The following is a 26,955-nucleotide window of genomic DNA, read 5'->3' as shown; positions in this document are numbered from 1 at the left end:
TTTTTTTATTTTTTTCCAAAAAAACCCAATTTCTTTTATACTTTCTAAGATATATTTTTATTAAATACGAAATTATCAATTTATTAGTAGCTTTGCAAGAAACTATGCATATGTATTTTATGATAACTAGGGGCTAGTTTGGTATCATTGTCATTCATTGTTTTTCTTAATAAAAAGAAAATGTTTATAAAAAAGTTTACTAGCCTTCATCATCTTGAAGTCCCCACTTGTTATTTCTTTCATGATTATTTTTAAATACGTGGCCAGCGCCGAAAGGCAAATTTAAAGGGTTGGACCTTATATTTCTTTTCTAATTTCTTTTATATGCATGTGAGATGATATTTAATTTACATATCTTTCGAATCAAAACTTTTTTACTTTTTAATATTTTAGTATTGTGTTTGTGTTGAATTACTTTAAACTTAAAGTTTTATTAAATCTTAAATATTTTAAAATATAAAATTATATTTAAATAATTGACATTATAAATTTATTTTTTTCCAAAAAAAACCAAGTTCTTTTATACTTTCTAAGATATATTTTATTAAATATGAAATTGTCAATTTATTAGTAGTTTTGCAAGAAACTATGCTTCTTCTTTTTTTTTTTATGATAACTAGGGGCTAGTTTGGTATCATTGTCATTCATCGGCTTTTTTTTTTTTAAAAAAAAAACAAATTGTTATAACAAAAGTTTACTAGCCTTTAACATCCTTTCTTGAAGTCCCCACTTGTTATTTATTTCATGATTATTTTTAAATATATTGCCAGTACCAAAATGCAAATTTAAAGAGTTGGACCTTAATTATATTTCTTTAATAATTTTTTATATATATATTTATGTTAATGATGAAGATGATATTTGATTTATGCATCTTTCAAATTAAAATCTTTTATTTTTTAATATTTTGGTATTGTGTTTGTGTTGAATTACTTTAGATTTAAAGTTTTATTAAATCTTAATATTTTAAATTTTAAAATTATATTTAAATAATTGACATTGTATATTTATGTTTTGTATTGTATAATTTAAAATTAATTTATTTAAAATTTAAATTAGAATCATAAATATTGAATTAATATATATTATGAATTAATTATAAAGGATCCCGGACGAAACGTGAAAATATTCTGGGATGGAAACACACACACATATATACAGTAATTAAGAACCTCTCCTTCCCATGCACACGTTGTTAATTACTGGAAAAAAAAAAAGGAAAAAGGAAAGAAAATAAACAACTCAAGCCTTCCCATGCACACGTTGTTAATTACTGGCAAAAAAACAAAAGGAAAAAAGGAAAGAAAATAAACAACTCAAACAATTATACAGCATGGGATTTATTTGTACCGGCAGAGAAGGGTGTAACATACTGCTATACTCATAACCCAGTTGACCCAATCGACTTGGTTAGGCCAAAGGTGATGGCCATAGCGAACCATCCTCCGATCAGGACCCTAAGGGATGACTTGACAGTCGGTGCCTTCCCCAACACAGCCCCTAACCACCCAAAGGCCATTAAAGCCAAGGTCACTGCCCCAACCACCATTCCCAGCCTCAACTTGTACTGTCCTATGAAAGAAGCAGCTAGAACTGGCACTGATGCACCAATTGCAAAGGCAATAGCTGAAGCTGCAGATGCTTGCGCTGGGCTTGGCAGATTCCCCTTCTCTCCTTCTTCTTCCGGTTCTCTGCTATCCCTTCGTTGCTTGTCCCTCTTTATTTGTGCCAACTCAATATCAAGTTGAGACTGCACAGACACAAACTCGCCTATAGCCATGCTAGAAGCCCCAGCTATCAAACCGGCACACCCGGTTAGTATCATGGCCTTAACATCTTGTTTCACAGCGCCGACACCCATCATCAATGACCCGATGGAAACCAAACCATCGTTGGCACCAAGGACCGCGGCACGTAGCCACTGTGATCTTTTCGAGTAGTCGAATTCTTTGATTTCAACCTCCGATGTTGCTTGTTGCTCAAAATCATGGCCAGGAAGGGGAAATCTGGCATCATCAATATTAAGGGATGTCTGGTTGGCAGCCATGGAATTGAGAGCTGGACTGGAAATGATGAAGATTTGATTAGAATATAGGATGGTACATAGAAGGGAAGACTTCAGACTGTGGAGGACACACGCCTCAACAAGGGTATATATAGAATATGTTTGCTACGGTGCAACAAATTAAAGGGGCCATTATGTCCACTAATGAAAGAAAATGCTTTACACATCTAACAACGATATTCTAATTGATCATGTTCGGTCCATATTTCAGGAAAAGTATATGTAGGGCAACAATGCTTTACCATACCCAATAATGTCTGCAAGAGATTGTTAAAAGTAGGAAATGATATATCGGGGGCATTTAGAGAGTCCTTAAATGGTTTTAATTAGGGTTTTATGCGGCCTATACACAGGTTAAATCTGTATGTGGACAAACAAGATTAGCATCCATTTTATCAAGCAATATTACTGTTCTGAGTCTTTTCTCAGTTTTCAACGGGCACTTACAAACATGGGGAAAAGAATATTTGATTAATGAAATGGTGGCGCATCCTCATCATCATTTACAGTGATCGAGGGGGGAAACAGGATGCCGATGCCCCTCCATTTCATTAATCAACATTATTCTTTTCGGACAGTTTGTACCTGGACAAATTAATAAGATCAGCCTCCATTTTATCATATTATTATTGCTCCGAGACTTTTCTCGATTTTCAACGGGCATGAAGTCTTTTACATACATTTTATATATATAAACAATCTGGAAGGAATTTTGATGATGAATGAAATGGAGGCAGGCGCATCCTGTTTTTAGCCATACAAGGTTATTTATAGGGTTTACATCTCTATTACGTTTCTTATTCGATTCTTGATCATAAGTTTAACTACACTAAATAAATTGGGTTTCCTCTCCTCTTATATATATATATATATATAAGGAAGCGATTCTTTTTTAAGAAAATTAAAATTGTTTCTTTTTTCCATCTATTTTTTCCCATTAAATGCTTTTTATTAGTTTTTTTAAATTTTATTATTCAATATTTTATTAATTTTGAATTTGTCATCATAATTTTTTTTTTTTTCTATAAGCTTAAACAATCTCAAACAAACATTGTAATATTTGGTTGGTGTTTAATTTTGTAAGTATTTATTTTTATTATCATATCATTAGATAAAAATTAATTAAAAAACACTTTTTAAACCTAGTAGAATATATATCCATGATTTCGGTTACGGGCTTAATGAGTTAAGTTGCGAAGCTCGAGTTGTTTAAATAAGTTATTGTCTCAGAATTCTAAAAAAAATATTATCTTGAATTTTTTTTAAGTCAAACCATACTTTTACTAGTTGTTCAAGTTAAATTTAAACCCATTAGGTTGAATGGTTCACATAGTGTCAACTCCCATGCTGGTTAATTTTAAAATCAAGCTAGACAAGATGTTAAGTCGGGACGTTTCAAGGTTAACTCGCTGGATCAAATTTAATAAAAACATCAAATAGTTCTTCTTCTTCTTCTTTTTTCCATCTTCTATTTTTTTATTGAATCTTTTTTATTTTTATTTTTTGATTTTATTCTTCAATATTTAGTTGTTTTAAATTTTATCTTCATAATTTGTTCTGATTTATTTTCTACAAGGTTATCATAGTCTCAAACGAATGTCTCGACATTTAGTTAATGCTTAATTTTGCGAGCATCTACTTTCGTTATCATATCATAAAACAAAAATAGTGTTTTTAAATAAAGTTGTTAAATTCAATGGAATCCATGATTTGGATAACGAATATTGTGGTTAAATAGCGAAGCCCAAATCAATCTAACATGTCACCGTCTCAGTATTTAAAAAAAATATCATTCTAAAAAAAATTAAAGTCAAATTATATTTTTTATTAGTATTCAGATTGTTTTTGGATTTACCAAATTAATTATATAATGGTAAAAAAATTTTCAGGTGACTTAAATTAAACCTAAACCGGAAAAAAAGTCGATTTAGAAAAATTTAAGATTAACTCAATAACCATGTTAAATAATGTTTTATAATCTAAAATTATTTAATATAAAAAAACATTGAACCACCCCGCAACATCGCATGTACCGGGAAACTATTATACCCTACATCGTGAAGAGAAAACTCTTTCGAGATTTTATGCTTATGATCAAGACTCCAATAAGAGACGTATTAGAGATGTACAACCTCCAAGTAGACTTGTATGGAGAGCCTCCATTTCATTAATCAATATTCTTTTCCGACAGTTATTTCCATATATTTCAGAAGGATTTTGTACGTATGCTTGTTCTCAAGACTTCACAATGTATTAATTTGATGATTCACAGCGCTTCCCTCGATCGTGTCTTAGGTGGTATAAACTTGAAATGTTGGAGTTTTGTACCAAGAAAGGAAAAGGGCAGAACGCTCACAATTTTCTTGAACTCTCTATTTATTAAAGGCTTGCTTAAACAATGTATATAGAATACATAGTATTTATAGGCTTATTTGAAAATGCTAGTGGTGATCTTACAAAAAAGAACTGATTTTAATGTATTTCTAATCCAAAAACAAAGTAGAATACATAGTACTTTTGCTAATATTCATATTCATAGAATAAGTGTAATACTCAATGGTTAAAAGTCATCCCCTGGAGTTTGAAGCAACCTCTCCATTGACGAGGACAGTGAAAAGCTGCATGTCTCTTTCGAGAGAGTGCTTCCGAGATCATGAATGTGTAGGAGTATTCTTGTGTATCAAGAAATTCCTTATTTCGATGAGGATTTATCAATTAAAGATATTGTATGATAGTTAATAGATATTAACAAAAACTTACAGCTCGTGGGAAAAGTCCTGTAAAAATATCTTCATTCATTGTTCTATTAAAATAGTAAAATTATTATTTTAACCTTTTAAAAAAACCTAGATATATAATAAGGTCTTTTTATAAGATTCAATGTCCATTATAAAATTTATCAGAGCAGCCTTTTCTTTTTATTTTTTTTACACAGTATAATTATTTAAATGCTTTTAAAAACAAAAAAAAATTAACAGTATCTAGGAGTTTTTTAAAATTTTCACTTTCCATGGCATAATTAAGTGATTATATTGCCTTAAAAACAAAATTTCTTTAACTTTTTTCCAAGAACTTATTCATATTTAATCTTTTTTTTATATAATAAATATATTTTAAAAAATAATAATTGATATGTACAATGCAAGGAAGTCATCTCGTCATGTTTGGTCACTTATGATGGCCAAAATAATAATTCTTGGTGTTTTCTGTATTGTCATGACAGAGCCATCTTTTTAAGCGACATTTGTAGAGTAATTTTTTCTGGCTGTTTTTCTCTTTTCTTTTTCTTCTCCTCAATTTTCATATCCGACCTCCTAAAATTACAAAATAGTTTTTAAATTTATTTTTTCTTTAGTTTTGACCTTTATACTTTCAATTAATAATTTTTTATTTGAATTCATTTATAGAATTAAAACTTGTTTTCAATTGCATCCTCTTTTAATTTTTTTTATTGGTTAAATTTGGTTCTCATTTTTTTTATTGCTATTTATTTTATTTGAGATCATTTTTAAATCTGATTATTTTTTTTGCAATTTCATCCTCCATTTTTTTTATTTTGTCAAAAAATTTAAATTAATATTTTTCTTATGATTTTATCTTTCAATATTAAATTAAACTTCTTAATTGAGTTTAGATCTAGAATTTAATAGATTGTGAATTTGAAAAATTAATCCAAGTTTAGGAGATCCATCTAAATTTATTTATTTATTTATTTTTTTGAGCTTATGTGTTCTCAACTTTATCCTTCAACATTTGATATAATTGGAGATTGAGCTCTATTATTTTTTTATTTGCTTTCTATAAGATTTTTATACTAATTTTAAAAATGACTTGGGTTGTCTTGCATCTTTTTATTTGTTACTCTTTGTTAAATGTATTTATTTTTTAATGAAATTTCAGTTTCAAATTAAATTAAATCAATTGCTTAAAACACTACCATCCTTTAATAACTATTTTTTTAATATTAGAAACAATTTAATCTAGCCCGTGGCATAGCATGGGCCACCAATCTAGGTTTGCTCAAGTCATTCTTCCTGGATGCATAATTAAGTGATTATATTGCCTTAAAATCTAAATTTCTTTAACTCTTTTCCAAGAGCTTATTCTTATTTAATTTTTTTTTTATAATAAATATATTTAAAAAATAATAATTGATATGTACAATGCAAGGAAGTCATCTCGTCATGTTTGGTCACTTATGATGGCCAAAAATAATATTTCTTGGTGTTTTCTGTATTGTTATGATAGAGCCATCTTTTTAAACGACTCTTATAGAGTAATTCTTTCTGATGATTTTTTTTTGTTTTTCTCTTTCTTCTTCTTAATTTTTATATCTGGCCTCCTGAAATTTTAAAGTAGTTTTTTAATTTATTTTTCCTTTAATTTTGGCCTTTATACTTTTAATTAATACTTTTTTATTTGAATTCATTTATAGAATTAAAACTTGTTTTCAATTACATCCTCCTTTAATTTTTTTTATTAGTTAAATTTGGTTCTCATTTTTTTTATTGCTATTTATTTTATTTGAGATCATTTTTAAATCTGAGTTTTTTTTTGCAATTTCATTCTCTATTTTTTTTGCTTTTTTTTCTATTTTGTCAAAAAATTTAAATTGATGTTTTTCTTATGATTTCATCTTTGAATATTAAATTGAGCTTCTTAATTGAGTTTAGGTCTAGAATTTAATAAATTGTAAATTTGAAAAATTAATTCAAGTTTAGGAGATTCATCTGAGTTTATTTTGTTTCTTTCTTTCTTTGAGCTTATGTATTCTCAACTTTATCCTTCAACATTTGATATAATTGGAGATTGAGCTCTATTATTTTTTTACTTGCTTTCTATAAGATTTTTGTACTAATTTTGAAAATGACTTGGGTTATCTTGCATCTTCTTATTTGTTGCTCTTTGTTAAATGTAGCTATTTTTTTTTAATAAAATTTCAGTTTCAAATTAAATTAAATCAATTGCTTAAAACATTACCATCCTTTGATAACTATTTTTTTTTTAATATTAGAAACAAATTAATCTAGCTCATGTCATAGCATGGGCCACCAATCTAGGTTTGCTTCCTGGTTTCTTTTTTAATTGAATATTTTTTCTTTTCTTTTTTGGCCTTTATTATTTGGTTGATTGGGATTGGGTTTTCTATTTTGTTTTGATTTGGGTTCCATGAAATTATTTTAATCTCATACCTTAGATCATGGGTTTCACATAGTTGCCTCTGGTCGAGTAAATATATCATTGTTTTAATATTTTTTTAAAAATATATTATCCAATTTATCACCACCTTAATATTTTAAATTCATTCCATCTAATATACATTGAATTTTTTACTTTCTAATGAATCATATTTCACATTTAAAGAGATTATTGAGGATCAAACGGTGAAATTGATGAGATAACACATGCATGTTTAGTTGATCACAATGTATTGGATTCGGTTATTTTAGGCTCAAAGGGATAAAACTAGGATTTTTTTTTCCACAACATTCATAGGCCATAGAAGAAAGAATTCTGCTTTTATGATTTTATGCTCATTATGAAAAGTAGAAATTTTGTATTGAGCAATAAGCTACTGAATTGTTATCACGGCGAGGATCGTTTTGTGAAGTATATTATGCAAAACGATAACCTAAAATTACATTTACATTAAACCTCAAAATATCAACCCTATATATGTGATTATTAAGTCTTAAAGATAATTTGCAAGTTGATGATGAAGATCTATAACGTTAATTAAGTGAAAGTGTCGTTAAGTCAAAAGTTAAATTTTTCAAGCATAAGTGAACGTTGAATTAATTATGAGGCTGCTGTTTTGAAACTAGCTGGTTCGACCAAGTCTCAAAGAATCGTCATGGAGTAGAATGACACCTCTTTAATTTTATCCCTTGATTAAAGGGTAGATATAGATTTTTAAAATATATCTTACAAGATTCTACAGAACATGGGATAAGTGGATAAACTCCCCGATAAAGAACTGAAGAAAAGATATTTTGCCAGTACTGAAGGAGTTTGGGCGAATATTGGGCAACTAGCATAGACAGTAAAAAGAATAGGTGAACTAGCACCGCTGTAAAAAATATCCTGGTGAAATAATATGTAGTATTAAACCATAATAATTAATTGATATTGGTTTTCAGAACCCTGATATCAATTAAATTTTAATAGTTATTTTATAAAAATCCAACAATAAAATTCTTTTGTATCTAATTAAATCTAACAAAAAATAATTCTTGTGAGATTTATTATTTAGTTTATTAATCTTATATTTCATTTAGTTAATGATTTTAGAGAATAAGAGATTCTCTAATTTCAAAAAAAAAAAATGGGTAAAATTTTTAAGAACCATACGCAATTTTAGGACTTCATTAATTTAAAATAAAAAAAAGGTTCGATTTGTCTTTATATTGATTCATCACATACTTGGGGCATCAATCTAGTTATAAATACTATATTATATTTGTATATATTAAATTAAAAAAATTAAAGTTCTGATGATCTTGTTAAAATGTTACAAGTTAAATTTGTTATTAATTCCATGTGGGATTTCTACCCAACAATTTCTTGGAAATCATGACGGAGCCCTTCTACAATTCTCGAACAACATAAAGCAAAATAGCCTATCCAAAATCTCTTGTACTTGAAAACATGTTGCTTAGTTTTCTACAGGTTCGCATGTGTTAAATTATAATTAGATGCTAGCTTGGCAGTGATTAGGAACACGTATTTTAAAAAAAAATTATAAATTATTTTGTTTAAAATTAATTTATATATATATTTTTAAGATATTTTAATATACTGATATAAAAATAATTTTTTTAAATATAAAAATAATATTATTAAAATATATTTTAAGATAAAAAACACTTCAAATCACAGCTACTAAACTTCTTTTTTTTTTAAAAAAAAAAGAAGATAAAAAACACTTCAAATCACAGCTACCAAACTTCTTAAACAAAAAAAAAAAAAAAAAAAGGATCGATCCTTCTATGCCATGACCTACTAAAAAGAATAAAATAAAGGATGGCTGAATCAGAGAGCACATTGTAGTTGAGAGAGAGGATGAGATATTATGATATTACACAATCAATTAATAAATGGAACGAGTGTGCTTACCACACGAAGGCCACCCTTCTCTCCTTATTTTATTAATGAAAAGCTGCCCCTCATCGGAGTGGTGCGTCTCTGTCGTTCCACTTTTCAACGTTCCACTCAAACACGGCTCTGAGCTTTCAGTCGGTGGCTTCTGCAAATAAAGTATCCATTTCAGCTAATAACAGAAGAAGTGGGAGACGATACGTTTCTCTCAAAATCATAATATATTTCGAGGCTAATATTATTTTCGAGATTCTAAATTGAATTATTTGAGAGTCTCAATATATGAAGCATTGACTATAAGACAATGTATGATCGATAACTGTATGTTTTTTCTCAAACAACCATGTATTTCTATTACTCCTTTTTTAAAAAAAAAAATTGTGAATATTTTACACTAAATCCTCTCACAAACTTTATGAATATCACGTTATTACGTTGTCAATGAGTTATTTTCTTGTAGCGTTGGGAGAGAAGATAGCTGCTATAATTAAGGCGATGGAGCAATATCATGTTGCCTCTGATGGCATGCAGTAGTGGAGGAGGAGGTAAGATGATTGACAGGGACCCGAAGCATATTTAAAGAGTGATCGGAGTCTAATTCTGCGGATCACATGGTTTGCTGCTGCAGGATTTACACCACTTGAGTAGGATATTGCCTTCGTATTAGCAAAGATTCTACAAGTTAGCAGTTTTTCACAAGCTTAGATAATTGTGGATTGAAACAATAAAATCACTATTTTGACTTTGAGAGAAAAATCATTATGCCTTCTAAATAGAAGTAGAACGGTCTTTTCACTATATTTCAAGAGTCATTTTCGGATGGAACAGGAGCTTTTTTATATTTTTGCTTTTTAAAGTAGATTAAAATAACTCATTAACTCTTTAAAGCTGACGTTTAAGGGTTTTTATGTTTTTTTATCATGATTTTTTTAATAAACAAGTTGATTAGGGGATGTTTTAGTAATTGAATGCATATAAATATTTTTTTTTTAAATAATTGATATGTGTATGACACGTGTTAATGTATGAAATGAAGCACATCATCTAAGTAATGCACAAACATTGGTCTAATTTCTAGAGTAACATTTGAATTGTTTCGTGGACCATTCCATTTTAGGACGACATATGTGATTAACAAATTAGACACGTGTTAATGTATGAAATGAAGCACATCATCTAAGTAATGCACAAACATTGGTCTAATTTCTAGAGTAACATTTGAATTGTTTCGTGGACCATTCCATTTTAGGACGACATATGTGATTAACAAATTATTGAATGGGTATTAATAACCTTTTTTTTTCTTTCTTTTCTTTCTCTCATGGATTTTCACAATTTCCCCATCAATTTGTTTTTTCCTTTAAATTTTGTCCATATTTTTTAATTACTATTTATTTTATTTAAAATAATTTACAAAATTAGAATTGTTTTTCAATTCCATCCTCTTTTAATTTTTTACATCTATCATATTTGGTCTTAATTTTTTTATTGCTATTTTTTTGTTCTTTATCTTTATCTTGATTTATTTTATTTTTCAATTTCATCCCTTGTTATTTTAGTTTATTCAGTTTTTATACCATATTTGGTCCTTATTTTTTTATTGATATTTTTTATTATTTTTTTATTGATTTATTTTTTTAATTTCATCCTTCATTGTTTTATTTCATTTAATTTTTATATCAGATTTAATCTTTATTCTTTTGATTGCTATGTGTTTTTTTTTTTTATCTTTATTCTATTGATTGCTATGTGTTTTTTTTTTTTTGATGATTGACAATTTTGCTTCATAATTTTTTTGAGTTTGTCTTCAATGGGGTAACCTAAGTCAAGGGTTTTGAAGATTAGTTCGATTTGACTTCAATTTTTTTTTTAGAATTTTTTTTATTTTTATCTTTTAATATTAAGTTATTGAGTCTTCATTTTTGTGATTTTAGTCACTTTTCTTTCTATGAGATTATCACAATCTCACATCCCAGGTCACAGATTAGTCGAGTTAACATAGGTTGACTAGTTTATTTTTATTTCATTTTGTCTTTTATTGTTTTATTAATTTTTTTATATGGGGTTATCTCAACTACACAACCAGACTGCAAATCTAACATACTGACTCGAGTCTAGATTTTTTATCCTCTTTTAAAATTGATATTTTTTAATTTGTTATTCAGTGTTTGATTTGCTAGTAATTAAGTTTTGATTTTTTTTTCTCTTTATACAGTTCTCATTCTCATTTAATTTTTGTCTTGTTATCAAATAATATTGGTGAGGTCTTTTAAGAATATTTAGAAGGTATCTTTTTATAATATTAGCAAATATTTTTTTTTAAATAGTCATTGTTGTTGTTAGGGGTGAGCAAAAAAACCGAAAAACCAATTAAACCAAGAAAACCGGAAAAAAAATAACCGAAAAAACCGAACCGAAAAAAAAAAACCGATTAAAATTTTGAAAAAACCAGCCGGTTCGGTTCGGTTTCGGTTTTATAACTTGTTGTTTTTTATTGTCTTCAGCTTTTTTATATAATCATATTATTAGATTAACTGAGGTTATTAAATCCATTTGAATCAATTTCATCCTCTTTCAATTTTTTATATATGTCATATTTGATCTTATTCTTTTTATTGCTATTTTTTTGTTCTTTATCCTTATCTTGATTTATTTTATTTTATTTAGTTTTTATACCATATTTGGTCCTCATGTTTTTATTGATATTTTTTTTATTGATTTATTTTTTTAATTCCATCCCTCATTGTTTTATTTCATTTAATTTTTATATCAAATTTGATCTTTATTCTATTGATTGCTATGTATTTTATTTTTTATTTTTTATTTTGGATGATTGACAATTTTGCTTCATGATTTTTTTGAGTTTGTCTTCAATGGGGTAACCTAGGTCAAGGGTTTTGAAGATTAGTTTGATTTGACTTCAATTTTTTTTTTAGTTTTTTATTATTATTTTCATCCTTTAACATTAAGTTATTGAGTCTTCATCTTTGTGATTTTAGTTTCTTTTTTTTTTTATGAGGTTATCACAATCTCACATCCTGGATCAAGGGTTAGTCGAGTTAACACGGGTTGACTAGTTTATTTTTATTTCAGTTTTGTCTTTTTTTGTTTTATTAATTTTTTTATATGGGGTTATCTCCACTACACAACCAGACTGCAAATCTAACATACTGACTCGAGTCTAGATTTTTTATCCTCTTTTAAAATTGATATTTTTTAATTTATCATTCAATATTTGATTTGCTAGTAATTAAGCTTTGATTTTCAATATTTGATTTGTTAGTAATTAAGCTTTGATTTTTTTTCTCTTTATACGGTTTTCTTTCTCATTTAATTTTTGCTTTATTATCAAATAATATTGGTGAGATCTTTTAAGAATATTTAAAAAGTATCTTTTTATAATATTAGTAAATATTTTTTTTTGAATAGTCATTGTTGTTTTTTTTTATTGTCTTTCAGCTTTTTTATATAATCATATTATTAAATTAACTGAGGTTATTGAACCCATTTGAATCAATGAGCCAAGTCCTTTATTTTTCTTGTTCCTTCAAAAATGTTATTATCATCTGAACATTTAATTCATCATACAACGCAGCGCATGCCACCGATGTAGTATTCTATCTGAATCAGATTTCGATGGTTTTCAACAATGAGATTTCATTTTGCCAACAACAATGAGATTTCATTTTGACAAGGGAACTAATTTAGTGCTCGACTCAAAGAGCTATGTTGAAGCAGGTCTTCCCAATGCTTTCTGCGTGGCCATTGCCTGTTGGTTCATCCAATGAAAGGAAACGTATGGGCCATTGGAATCGTGGCATAACAAAATACATGGGCATGGAAAATATATGTTTAATGTTTCACGTCACTTAGAAACTAGACCAACCGATATGACACGGGAATGCATACATCAGGATGTGAGGATTACTATATTCCATCCATGTATCTTATGTTTATTAACCTAGTTCAGTTTATGAATTATGTAAGCGAGTTAAATCCAACAATTTCTCTTAGCTATGACCTAATTATGAGTTTATGTTAACTTTCTAGGAATTGACTGAACTTTTGGAGGCTTGATCGACAAGAAGGCACAAGGAATCTAAAATTGATTGAAGCTGAGCTTACCTTGGCGCAATTGACTTCCCTCAATTGCTGTTGAAGAAACTACAATTTTAAAACCATGGATGAAAAAAGTAATACAGAGACACGTCAACAGAATCACCATGTAATTGACCACGAAAACACCCAAAGTTGATCTAGAAAAACAAGCCAAGTACTGAAAAGCAAATGTCAAAATCCATCCCCTCTTGACCTTTGAATCTCTTCTCCTTCCATGGCCTGGAAAAACCAAGTTTCTTTACCATTGCCTTCTCTGGTTTCTGATTCTGAGATGTACAGATTGTGGGTTGATTTCACGATTAAGTCTTTTATATATAAATTGAGAGGACGCTGAAGGACTAGGTGATTTAACTTGATCACTGCTATGAGGACAACGCGGGAGACGCTAGCTCAACCGCCTAGAAATAGCATACACTGTTCTAGCCCTTGTGAGCAAAGCTAATATCAGAATAACAATCAGTTGACAGGATTTAAAATGAGTGGTCATTCGCGACAAATCAATCTGCATCATCTGCAGTAAAATCAGGTTCTGGGGGTTTCTGTAGTTTCACTAATTCCCTGGCAGTCTTGGCGTTCCGATTCCGATGAACACCACGGAGAGCATTTGCTGCAAACCTGGTTGCTAAAAAGGTAGCCCCAATACTATATGAACCTCCACTCATATTGCTACGGTTACCATCTGCCTCTGCTTCATCCTCTTCTTCCTTCCGACGAAGCTCCAGACTCTTCCTCTTGGAATAACGTCGCCATGCAGCTTGAATAAAGCATGCAGCCCAAGTCCTCCACTGCTGTGAATAAAATCGGAAGGTGTGCTGAACTTGTCTGCTATGAAGGCGCCTGAACTGACTGGCTACAAATTTCAACTCTTCAGCTATGAGAGCGAAGGCCTCAACCTCTCTTAGTGCCTTCACTGTCCGAGTAGAAGAGGGAAGGTTGGCACCAGATTTGGGATCCAATGCCCAGGTCAAAAGCTCCTCTCCACAAAAATCTCCTTCCTTGAGTAAACTGCGGTTGAAGAAACCACTTCTCCCACCATCTGTTGTCACACTCTCCAGGCGACCACGTATGATAAAAAGCATTTCATCAACTGGATCTCCTTCTCGAACTATGTATGTGCTCTCTGTAAATAGACATGGTTTCAGCCGCTCGCAAATGGCATCAAGCAACCTCTCATCCATGTTCTCAAATAGAGGAACCTACAAGTGCCAAAAATCAGTCAACAACAATTAACAAAAACAGATGCTAGAACCTCATATACTTGAAATATGCAATGTAACAGTCAGAATGGGAGTGGGAGCAGGGAATGGACAAGAATGGAATCATTCTTTCCTGCAGACCACGAACAAAAGTTCCTACTACCCATTACGTGTTGAAGTATAAATTAACCAAAGGTTGTTAAATTATCCAATCAAAGTCTGAATTCTAAAATCACTTTAACTCTCATCTCTTAACCAACTGAATCCTAATGCACACTTCCGAAGGCTCAAAAACATCATGGTAGCAGGAGATTCTTGTTCCTTTGTTTGCAGAATGATATATGTCCATGCAAATGGCCATAAAAGAAAAGCAAATTGTTCCATCCAAATTGTTCTTAAGGAACAATTTATCCAGATCACTGACTTGGTTCCCCCAAATGAACCTTTGATGGCCATTTGCTTAACATATCAAGAACCCTAGGAGATAGTTCTATATCTGGAAATTTATAGAAATATGCTTGAGCAAACAATACAACTAAACAGAGCCAGTTCCCACATTTTTTTATGACTCATACTTCTACATGCAGGAAGATGTGACTAAGCATTGAAATTGACAATATTGTGTGTTTTAGGAAGCAAGAAAAAGTAAAAGGGCATTCTGTCCTGCATACACATGGCACAAAAATTTGGGAACTCTGTCAACAGAACTGAGAATAGTTCTGTGCTACATATTAATATTGAAGTTTTAAGTTGCAGATGCCCTTGGTATTTATAACTTGTACGTAAAAGAATGCATGAAATTTGCTGTTGCACCAGTTGATATAAACCCCCAAACTGCCTCTCGCTAGCACAAAACTTTGATACACAAACAAGGGAGCAATAAGGATTAAGAGGACTTACCCTCCTCACCAAAGCCAAACAAAGATGCCGTTTGATATCTCTCCTAAGATCCTTTGGAAGGCTCTGTACCAAATTCTCTTCATCCACCCCACGTGTTTCCAACCACTTGTACTGGTCATAGCGTCTTACCCGTTCCCTGAGGTCTTGCGGAAGTAAGCGATGGTGCATCCACTGTTCTGAGTCGCGCCTTTTGACTCTCATTTCTTCTAACCGAATAGTGAGTGACTGAAGATAGGTCTGTCCCAATAGCAGAAAACAACAATTTCAGTATCCTCAGGTCATATCATACTTACATATTACATATCTATTTAACAAGCAAGTACTACAGTGATTTTTTTATTCTTAAGGCAGCAGAAGCAGGAATCAATAGCATAAACCAGCAATTTCAGGATCATCAGATCATATCATACTTCCATATTACATATCTATTTACCAAGCAAGCAATTGATTACAGTGATTTTTTATTCTGAAGGCAGCAGAAGCAGGAATCAGTTAGCTGTGAATTAATTTGAATCTACTAAAAATTGGATAGGAATACGTTAGCATGCAAAATTAGGACATGTTTTCCCTCATAGACTTTGGTAAACATGAGTAAGAATGTGTAACTACCTATAACGAAGTTCAATAGTCTACCCAATGATTCAGATATCTGTGTATATTTTCCCAGTGCAAGTCATCAAATAGATTCTGAAATATTTATATTCGATATATTTAATTTATCAAATAGAATAAAAGTGGTGAGATTCAAACTTGTGACTAAAAAGTCAGCAAGATTCTGATATCATGTCAGAATTATCTCAACTCAAAAGTTAAGATGTTCGGTGAAGTCTCAAGATAAAATTTATATTATAATCTAACATTTTAAAGGCATGCAATAGATTAAAAAAAGAAAAATAAGGAAAAAATAAATGTTAAAAAAAAAAGGTATGTGTCACTCTTGAACTTATTTTATTCCTTAATTCATTTACTATTATGCAACTAGCTTGGTGTACTTCTACATGTCTCAGCTACACTCTTTATATAATAATAGGTAGAGCAGGAAAAGAGATCATAAATATGATGGCTTCACAATCACATACATCAAAGCACAAAAGTTTGGTTTCCTTTGTCTCTCTGATGAATTCTCACAACTGTTAGTTATTTCTTTTTCCCTTGTCTAGCCCCCATGTTATGATTTTATAAATTCAATAGCTACAGCCCTGAATGAAAGAATATCCTACTAATTAAGCAGCTATATCAAGAATTAAAAATAAAATAAAATAAAAAATAAAGAATACCACAAAATGGTTCCACTTACCTGCATGTTGCCAATTAGAAGAGCAAAGAGAATGAGTCCAAAAATGGCTAGTGCTATGGAGAATATAACTTCTCCAGGATAGGTGCTGGTTTCAAGCCCCTGGCCAAGTGTACTATGATGAAATTAATGAAAAGCAGTGTTAGTGTCTACATAATACTGATGGTCCAACACTCGTAATGAAAACTATCAGAAAAAGCAACATATATTTATGAACTAATTGCTAAATAAGGTAGGCATATTGCCTTTATCCTCATCAACAAAGTTTAAAACAGACCCTGTCATGGAGAACTTTCCTCATTATTCTTGGCACAATCATGTTTATTGTATTATTTCATTGATGGCTAAGATTTTTAGGTTTTGAGTAGTTTGCAAAGAGCCCAAGATGCGGTTTGGTAAAACAAATATAATGTTTAATTCGAGCATTGGATAGAGTTGAAATTTGACAGAAGATTCTGAAGGCCCTGTTTCATATTGAATAAAATTTCATGATTATCAAAGATGAGCAATGTCTTCAAATAAGGCTAAGAAGTTATTGTGTAGGATTGTCTTTATTTACCTTGTTATATTTGGATATTTTTTTTCTATTTAATTAGAACTTTTAATTTAATTAGCATTTTACTATTTTGAAATCCTAATGTTAGATGGAGTCTATTACTAGTAAGTTTTAATTAGAAATCATTTTCTATAAAAGATTTTAGATATAGAATTAATATAAATAAGGGTATCGAGTTTATTTTGAGAAGATTCAGACTATTCAGATTTTTAATAAAATATCAAAGATTTTTTCTATTACTTCACAATGTTTACAGTGTTGTCAAAGGCAAAAGGCGCTCGGATTAGATCATTAGAAAATAAAATAAAAATAAAAAATACCATAACATAGTCATATAAAGTTATATTTTTCAACCTTAAAAAAAATAAAGTAATTTAAAATAGCAAGTACCCAAATAAATTAATAAGAGAAATTAAATATCATCGTTATTCATTAATCTTCAAAAACATCTCCATCCATGCTTTCTTCTCCTTCACTTGAATCCTCCATATCCCCCATTTTATGATTATAATCGAAATCCTTTCTCTCAAACTATATTGCACTTGTTTAGTAAAAATTAAAGTATTAGTTGTATAGATGTGTTGTTCTAACTCCCATTGTTGAAAAAAGAATGTGTGGTTGGTGTTTCTCTTCTAAGTGTCCTTCATTGTCTATTTGTTTCCCACTTTAATGATTTTTTTATTTTTTTTACTGTAATCTTTGTTTTTTTACAAAAATAGCCATAAGTTGTTTCATGTAGTAAATTAAAAAAATAGACATTTAGGTCAAAACACAAATCATTTAAAAAGAAAAAGAAAGAAAAATCCAATAGAAAAGGAACTTTAAGCTGGTGCTAGCCTTAGCACCTTGCACCCAATCACAAGGCGCTTGCCAAAGCGAGGCCTCATTGAAATCCAACACCTAAGTCTAATGAAGGTGTTAGGCCCTTGTCTCGCCTAAAACGCCTCTTGACAACACTGAGTGTTTATGGTTATAGACCTAAAGCTTAAGAACCTTTGTCATTGTGTCAATTGTTACCAAAGCAGGTTGGCCTCTTTGATGAACGGAGACAATATCAACCCATTCTGCGATGCAGAAGTGGAGGCTCTCTAGCTTTGCACACTCAAAGGCAAAAACTAGATTGTTGGTAACAACGGTTTAATCGTTTGGAGCAAACCATAACAGGTCTAGCTTGGCTAATATAAGATGCAAACAACGATCGTGAAGAAGAGAGGAACTTGCTAGGAGACTTACTTCGACACAGGTATAACCCCAGATCTATTTGTGAATTCGATGAGATTTCTTTCTATGATGGAAAGTTTTTTAAGAAAAGATTTATTAATTGGTTGACAAAGTTGAGAGCTTACTTTTATTTCAACAAATTCTTTTGTTATCAAAACGTATGGCTTTAACTTCATTATGGAAAGATTATGGAAAGATTTGAGACAGTCATTAATTATAGAGCTTATACAAGATGGTTATGTAGAGATTTTATATTGGATAGATAAGCAAGTAGATTGTTATTATTTGCCTTCTGTTCAACTTTCTTAAATATAGCAATGAGAAAAATATGGAGGTATCGCCTTTCTAAGTGTAGACAAGTTCAACATCACCTCAGTGATAACAACACCACTGTGGCAAATACTTCTCTACTTGTCCATGTTTCATCTACTAACGGTGAAGAAGAAATCAAAGTTCCTAAATTAGTATCATGTAGTGATTCGTAGGGTCATGAAACACAAATAAAAGCCAGAACAAGTTATTGGAATTGCTCAAGAGGCTGAAGTTGACATGAAAAAGGACTTAAATATAGATGTGCTGTCCAAACCAAGCTTAAATATTATGAAATTATCAAATCAGTTGATGGTAAAGCCATTGTTGTAAGGGATGACTAAACACATAAACTGAAGTTGATTTTTTTATGCAAGGTTGATTTTTTTGGTCTTGCGAAGCTTTGCCTATATTCAAAAATTCTACATGAATATATCTTTGCTAAAATTGGATTAATGAAATCTGGAATAAGCTATCTCATGTATCAATTGGTGACAATGTTATATTTGAAATATGCATTTATTTAGGGTGGTCGAGTTCAATTTCTAGCAGGTTAACTTGAGGCTAAGTTTTTTAGTAGTAGAGAGGATTGATGTGGAAAGTTTATTTGTTATTCTTAGCATAATCATATTTATTGCATTATTTCATTAATAGTTGAGATTTTTAGGTTTTGTGAAGAGTCTAAAACATAGTTTGGTAAAACAAGCATAACTTTTAATCTGATTGTTAAATCGAGCTAAAATTTTGACAAAAATTCTTAAGGCCCTGTTTCATATTGGATAAATTTAATGATGATCACAAACTCAGATAGTCTTCAAACAAAGCTTGAAAGTTACTATGCGAGATTGTCTTTATTTACCTTGTTGTATTTGTATTCTTTTTTTAATTTAAATAAGGACTTTTAATTTAATTAGTATTTTACTATTTAGAAATCCTAATGCTGGATGAATTCTATTATTTATATAAGTTTTAATTATGAATCATTTCCTATAAAGGATTTTTGGCTAAAACTAATATAAATAGATATGTCTAGTTTATTTGAGAAGATTCAGACTACTCAAAACTTTTAATAAAATTTCAGAGATTTTTTATATTCTTCTAAAGTTTTTAGGGCAATAACATCAAAACTTGAGAACTCTAACCCTTATTCACGTTGCGTCAGACCCCTACGGCAAGGAGCAAGGTGCAGTTTCAATGTGCATAGGACAAAATTGTGGGCAGGAGTTTTGTTTTGAATAAATAAGGAAAACCATGTTTTGTTTGAATTTTTTAATTTTAATTATTATTCAAGGAAACATCCAAAATATGGTTATCAACTGGGTGATAAAGAGATCTGAGAGTGTAATTCCCAGTTTCCAGCATGGACTGTGCAAGATTTGAACTCATTAGCAATATGATTCTGGATACAATCTAGTTTCATTTAAATGGAAAATCAAGAATCAGCGCGGGATCTTGGATAAGAGGTTTTTGGCTTACAAAAAAAAAAAGCTCAACAGAGAAGCGCAACAGGAACATCAAGCTAACACAAACAACCAAATGAAAGAACTTAGATACTAGTTCAAACAACTTATTTTAACCCTATTTAAGGCTAACATGAACAAGCAACACCCTTGTGTTCCATAGAATGGCTAGTGAGTGATGAAGGATGAGGCAAGATAGTGCATATACTGAGGTATGTGCCTAACTGATTTACTTTATGAAACATGATCTAGGAAGTTGTTAATTCAAATGAGCGGGTGAGATTTGATAGAGTAAAGACCAGAAAAGGCATTGAGTAGAATGAAAGGCCAGATCTAGTAAAGAACACATATAGCATGAAGCAGTAAAGAGCAAGGAAGAATATAAGCCTGAAAATTGAACAACCCTGCTTCAAAAACACAAACCAATATGACTTTACAATCACTCAATTTCGTAGTCAGGATCCATTGGTAAATGAACCAATAAGTAGACAATGACATGATAATACCCCCCTAAAAGATATTCCACGTTCAAAAGTCCTCCAAAACCTAGATGCACATAACAACCTAAAAAACATGAGCTGGTAATTATTTTATGACACACCAACTTGTGCCAAAAAAAAATACTGCTGCTACATTTATATTAATGGAACAAGGCAAGGGTTTACAAAGGGATGTGGGAAAGTGATATTTGCAAAAAGACATCTATAGAGCTATATAAACTCAGAAAAGCCTGGTCATACCCATTCCAGACAACAAGTCAAAGCAGTGATCAATTAATTCATTTTACATTTTGTGAAGTACATTCTTTCATTTTATCATAAATTTCCAAATGCATAATAACCCTACACTCACAAAACTTTTCCTAAGTATATTTCCAGGGAATCGTTCTATGCAATCAATACCAGCAACCTTTATCTCAAATTTGATTAATTCACACACTGTCCTCTAGGAAAACTTTCTATTGATTCCAGGATTTTGCTCCTTATTTAGTGTTGGACTCTTTGGAATTGGGGTTTTGGGCTGCGTATACGGGCACACATACAATGAATTATGTCATAGCCATTTAATACATGAAAATTTGAGTTAAAGAATTTCCTTCTTGTGAAGTTCAAGAAACTAGAGAATTTCCTTCTTGTGAAGTTCAAGAAACCTAGTTTCTTGAGGAGTCAAAGATCTCCTTATGGATTTCAAGGCCCAGTCTACGGAAATATAGGAAGCCTAATAGAATATAGGTTTTCTATCACTCTCCCTAATTTCCTGTTCTTCTCAAAAGCCTTCCTTAAATCATATGCTATAAAAAATGTCATGCCTTCCTTAAAACATATACACAGTATGCTGATACAGAAGAATTAAGTTACCTCAAATTCTGAAGCCCCCACCATAAACAGAAACAGTACTTGGAAACAAACTTCTTAGATGAAACAATGCCAGAAGACAAAGCATTTGAGTAGATTCCATAATCAAATTGGTTATTATCCTCTGCTGAACAATTTGATTTAAGATGGGAGCTGTTCCAGGCATTATAATCTTCCATATCCTGATTGCCACAGTACAAGAAATCTTTTTTGCATTTTACAGCAGCAGTACAATTCTTCTGCCAGCATGCATCATTTCGTTCTACAGCTAACAAGTACCAGAACGAACCAACTATCTGGAAAAAAAACACTCAAAAAATAGAAACAAGTGACAATCTTTGCATCAATATTTTGAAGGATTAGTGTTTGACTGCAATTATGAAAACATAAGAATTCAGATTTATTTTTTATATGATTGCATATCATAAACAAACAAAGAATTCTTATTCAGATTATAACTTCTAAGATTGGAATTGAATGAACAAACAATCAAGACAGTATGAGATATTATTCTATCCAATAGCATGAGATGGATAATATTTTTTCCAGGTCCAACTATTCAAAAAAAAAAAAAGATCTAAGACGAGAACACTGACATTCTGATGCTAAAAGAGAAATAAGAATTATGCTTGTTAATGTGCAGCTTCTATGTGAAGCATACTTATACATATACTCATGCTACAGAACAACAATGCCAATATAACAAAATGCATGCTAAAACTGAGAGTTCCAATGAACAGAAAATAGAAACTGCCAGAAAGAGAAGGCTATTGAACCAAACAGAACTTACATGACTAGCAAGCATGTATAATAGCAAATAATATGCAGCTCCAGCCCAGGCTGTTTCAGCAAAGACACCTGCTGTCCTTTTTAGTTCTGAAGTTAAGGGCAAGATTCGAAAGAATCTAGGAATATATTGAAGCAGGATTATGTAAAGCAAGCCCTGTTTTGTAGCCAAGACATCTGAACCTTTTGACCTCAGAAGAAACCTCCAAACCACAATCTGCACACAAGGAAAAATAATCAAAAAGACTAAGAGCTGTTTGCATGTTGCAAAGTACTTGTTAGCTTGCAACTACAGTATGATGAATTCAGCAGACTAAAATTGCAATCCTCTTCCATTATTAGTTACAAAAGTTCTCAAGGTAACAACACGAAAGCATTCTACTTATAAAAATGAACACCAAAGGAACACCATAACTTATAAAGTCCCTGTGATGCGGGGAAATTTCTTTCATGTTCTTGGCATAATAATGTTTATTGAAATATTTCATTAATGGTTAAGATTTTTAGGTTTTGAGAAATTTAAAAAGTCCAAGAGAGCTTTGTAAATCAAGCATAATTTTTAATCCATTTGTCAGATCGAGCTGTAATTTTGACAGACGATTCAGAAGGCCATGTTTCCTACTAGGTTAAAATTTCATGATGATCAGAGATTGGGAAGACTTTCAAATAAGACTCGGAAGTTACTGTGCGAGATTATCTTTATTTACCTTGTTGTATTCAGATTCTTTTATCTATTTAGATTAGGACTTTTGATTTAATTAGCATTTTACTATTTAAAAAACAATTTCTACTTCTCTGTAATTCACATTTCCAGTGGTACAGTATACAGAAGAGTATAGTGTATAAGAAAAAGATATGATCCTGAAAATATATAGTGAAAATTAGTCAACCATCACACAGCACGTATAATAACCGAATGAGAAAGAGGAATTGATAAAATTTCAGTGATGCAATTGATGTAGCTGTCATGGAAATGAAGAAAACCAGCATCTTGCTCAGGTATAATATACAAGTCTAAACGGCAGAGGGGGGAATTCAAGGGTAAAATGGGAATAAAAAAGGCAACAGAAAGCATGAATTAAGGTCCAAAAGGATCAGATCAGGAGGGAGATATAAGTTTTTTTGCAAAAGCAAATCAGCATACATACTGAGGGTGCCACAGTTTCTATACCTGTGGTAGGGGAAGGACAGAAAGCAAATCAATGATGAAATATCTCTGCATGTACCGCTTGGCTATTTGTGTGGGATCTATAACAAGTTCACCTCGCCCAAATACCCGAGAAGACGGTGCAATGTAAGCTGTTCGGAACTGGAGAGCCATGCGTATAAGATAGAAAGCATCAACAATTGTTCGCAAAGTTGTTGCTATAGTTGCTAATTTGCGATCTATTCCAAGACAGTTATCTGAATCACTAAAAACTGGAAGATAAAAAAATAGAGGGTCCACAGAAACCGCCAGAATACATGATATGAGAAACAGTTTGTTGCAGAACTGGAGGAATTTATCTTGAGGATCAAAAATCTTCTTTTCTGACACTTTAAGATCTTCTGGAAACACTCCCCGTGAGACCCCAAATCTAAGTGACCGACCAATAGACTTCAGTCCCTCGGACCCTTTTCTGATTCCTTTCTTGAAAGATCTCGATGGTGTATCTGTTCCTTGACCAGTACGTCTAAATCCTTCAATACCAAACCCACAATTTCTCACTCCTGCACTGGAAGGCGATGATAGCCTAGAATCCAAGTCATCCAATCTAAGATACAGTAATATGACAAAACCAAAAAAGTCAGATGCTCAAGGAAAAATAATTCATACTACAGAACCCCTAGAAGCAGGAAAAGGTAAGGTTCTCAAAATGGTAAGAAGGAAATCCTAATATAATTAGCAAAATAAGCCTTTGAATCTATTAAGGAACCTCCAACTGGGTGAATAATGCAGTCAAACATTGGATTCAAAAATTAAATAATTTAAGTACAGATTTTGAACATCCCATGTACTAGAACTTTAATAAATCAAGTGTTCGATTCTGAACATCTCATATACTATCCACATAACCAGTCAACATTGGAGAATGATTACATAAACTGAGAGAACAGGTACATAAAGCTACATCAGTGCATCACATAACCATACAATGGGCAGATGATAATTATATAAAGCAAATTGTTTTGGCTGGGTATGACAACAGAATTGTTCATAAGCACCTTTCTTACAGGATAAGATTTCAAAATGAGAAAACATCATTCTCACAGCAGCCTCCACATAGCAGAAGTTTTTTTTTATGATACTTTACCAGCATAAACTATAGAATAGTATTAGACTAGTAGATACTGATATTGGCCACATTTTCTGATCACATAAAACATAAGATCCTAAGTTGCATATTATTAACTTATTTCAATATCCTAAAATCCTCCCACAAGCCAAGAGTAGTGAAAACATCGTTGAACCAAACATAAAACATTAACCACAAAAAGAATACATATATTGCAATTCAACTACAAAAAATGTTAGAGCAGATTTTATATGACAAACTTTACAGTTGCATAGATAACACCTGCCCTCTAAACTGATTCTAATTCTACAGAAAGAGATGTCTTCAACCACTTATTGTGTTATCAACAAAACCATAAGCATCGAAAATTAGGTTCAACTGATCAACAGAAGAAGCTAAATACTTAACCTTGGATAAGGGCTGCAGCAAAACATGCAAATAGTTACATCTACCCCACCACAATTTTGAAACTCGTGATCATGTTTAAAGTTTCAATTCCTACCACAACCATTTCTTCACGTAGGCGTCTTTTCATATGCTTATGAGGAGGCTTCTTCTTCTTCTGTTTCTTTTTCTTTTTTTTTTCATTTCAAACCTCACTAATGACTTATTGATCATCTTTCTTCTTACCTTAAAATTCTTTGTGAATCAAGGGAAAAAAACCATGTCTTCAATGCTTAAAAATAAAACAAAATATTCCAACAAACACAATGACCTCTAACAATAATTTCATTAAAACTTTACCTGACAAACTTGTCTCTCTGACCACCACCTAGATATTGCGATTTCGAACCACAATCAAACATCATTCCCAACTTAAGACAAAAACATCACCTGCAAAGCTCCCAGAAGAAGAGCAGAGATAATTTATTAAAAAGCATTCCAATTTGCAACAAATATCAAAATTACACTACCTTGATTAAAAAATCAACAACAAAAAAGAAAAATACTAGCAGTAACTTTAGATGTATCAGATCTCCAATAACAGCACTGATTTTAATTATCTACCGTTGACCACTAAATTCATGAATTACAAGAAAGAATCCTAAGATAAAAAAAATAAAAATAAAAGAAGAGAGAAGTAACAATCAAAAAGCAAGAAAAATACAGATTTAAAAAAACAAAAGCCTCGAATTTCGAAAGATAGAAACTAAATCAAAGTCTAATGGCAGCAGCCATGCAACAGAATTCCACTGAGAATCTACTAATACAAGGAAAAAAAAGTTAAACACGAAATCATATTAGAACGGTAAAGCACTCATTTTTTAAACTATAAAATTCGATCGATCGATTTGGAACTAAAAGATAATTCGGAAATAAGGAAATTGCAAGAGAGAGGGAGAGAGGAAGAAAGTAACTCACAGTGAAATGAAAGTTTGGGGTTTAGGTAATTAAGGAGAAAGATGAAGTAGAAATGAAGTTAGACAGAGAGAGAGCGAGAGACTTGAGTTTTTACAGGGAGAGAGGGAGAGTTGCCATTAGGCGCGATTATTTAGAGAGGAAATCGGAGATATTTTTTTTTTCACCGGAAATTGACCCAAGCAAGAAGAGTACAAACTGAAAGACAGAAGGCGAAGGAGTCAATAATGTCTCGCACTCTTTCAGTTACTGAATTGCCCCTCTCTTCTTTGGCAGCTCATCTGCAGTCCGCTTGCTTCTGGCAAGGGCAAAATAAAATAATTTTCGAGTCACTTTTAAACAAAAGAAGAAAAGGAACCGGATAAATTTATACTTATTACTTCCTATCAAATGATTAAGTTGGGAAAAGATTTGGATTATTAAATTAATATATGAATTATTAGATTAATTACTTTTATTAAAATAATATTGTTTTATTTAAAAAAATCATTTATATAACTTGACCAAGATTTAACTAGAAATCTATTGAGAAATTCAATTTTATTTTTTTTGTATTAATTTTTATTCAATTAAATTTAAAATTATTAATTTTTAATTGACTAGATTGACTCATTGAGCCAATTATGATCCTGTTTGAGTAAAAAGTAAAATTTTAATTTTTTAAAAAAATCATTTTTAATTTTTTTCATGAATGAATATGAAAAATAAATTAAAAAATAAAAAAATATTAATTTAATTTATTTATAAACAAAAAATACTTCAAAACCATTAACATGTCATAAATGTTGAAAATGAAATCGATGCTAAATTTTTTTCTTAATCTTTAGTTTAAAAAGTTTGTTTTTTAAAGTATTAAATTTTTTTCTTAATCTTTAGTTTAAAAGGTTTGTTTTTTAAAGTATTTACAATAATAATTATTTTTAAAAATATTTTTTATTTTTTAAAAATTATTTTTAATATT

General features: G+C 30.8%; 2 protein-coding genes across 2 annotated transcripts; both read right to left on the bottom strand.

The window, feature by feature from the left end:
• Nucleotides 1–1,113: 1,113 nt before the first annotated feature.
• On the bottom strand, nucleotides 1,114–2,170 carry LOC105121187 (vacuolar iron transporter homolog 4-like). Its single transcript, XM_011019736.1, has 2 exons — nucleotides 1,323–2,170; nucleotides 1,114–1,248 (listed from the first exon to the last, which is right to left on the bottom strand). The coding sequence occupies exon 1, from the start codon at nucleotides 2,045–2,047 to the stop codon at nucleotides 1,382–1,384; it is 666 nt and encodes a 221-aa protein (XP_011018038.1). The 5' UTR covers nucleotides 2,048–2,170; the 3' UTR covers nucleotides 1,114–1,248; nucleotides 1,323–1,381.
• Nucleotides 2,171–13,284: 11,114 nt separating this feature from the next.
• Nucleotides 13,285–26,270, bottom strand: LOC105121186 (probable cyclic nucleotide-gated ion channel 5). Its single transcript, XM_011019735.1, has 8 exons — nucleotides 25,998–26,270; nucleotides 25,380–25,469; nucleotides 23,531–24,113; nucleotides 22,364–22,576; nucleotides 21,577–21,869; nucleotides 16,676–16,787; nucleotides 15,379–15,615; nucleotides 13,285–14,478 (listed from the first exon to the last, which is right to left on the bottom strand). The coding sequence occupies exons 2-8, from the start codon at nucleotides 25,442–25,444 to the stop codon at nucleotides 13,780–13,782; spliced, it is 2,202 nt and encodes a 733-aa protein (XP_011018037.1). The 5' UTR covers nucleotides 25,445–25,469; nucleotides 25,998–26,270; the 3' UTR covers nucleotides 13,285–13,779.
• Between the last annotated feature and the right edge of the window lie 685 nt (nucleotides 26,271–26,955).

The sequence above is a fragment of the Populus euphratica genome, unplaced genomic scaffold (genome assembly GCF_000495115.2).
Source record: "Populus euphratica unplaced genomic scaffold, PopEup_1.0 scaffold31.1, whole genome shotgun sequence".
Classification (NCBI taxonomy): Eukaryota; Viridiplantae; Streptophyta; class Magnoliopsida; order Malpighiales; family Salicaceae; genus Populus; species Populus euphratica.
The sequence above is the reverse complement of the archived record's forward strand: the minus strand, read 5'-3'. Positions and strand labels throughout refer to the sequence as shown.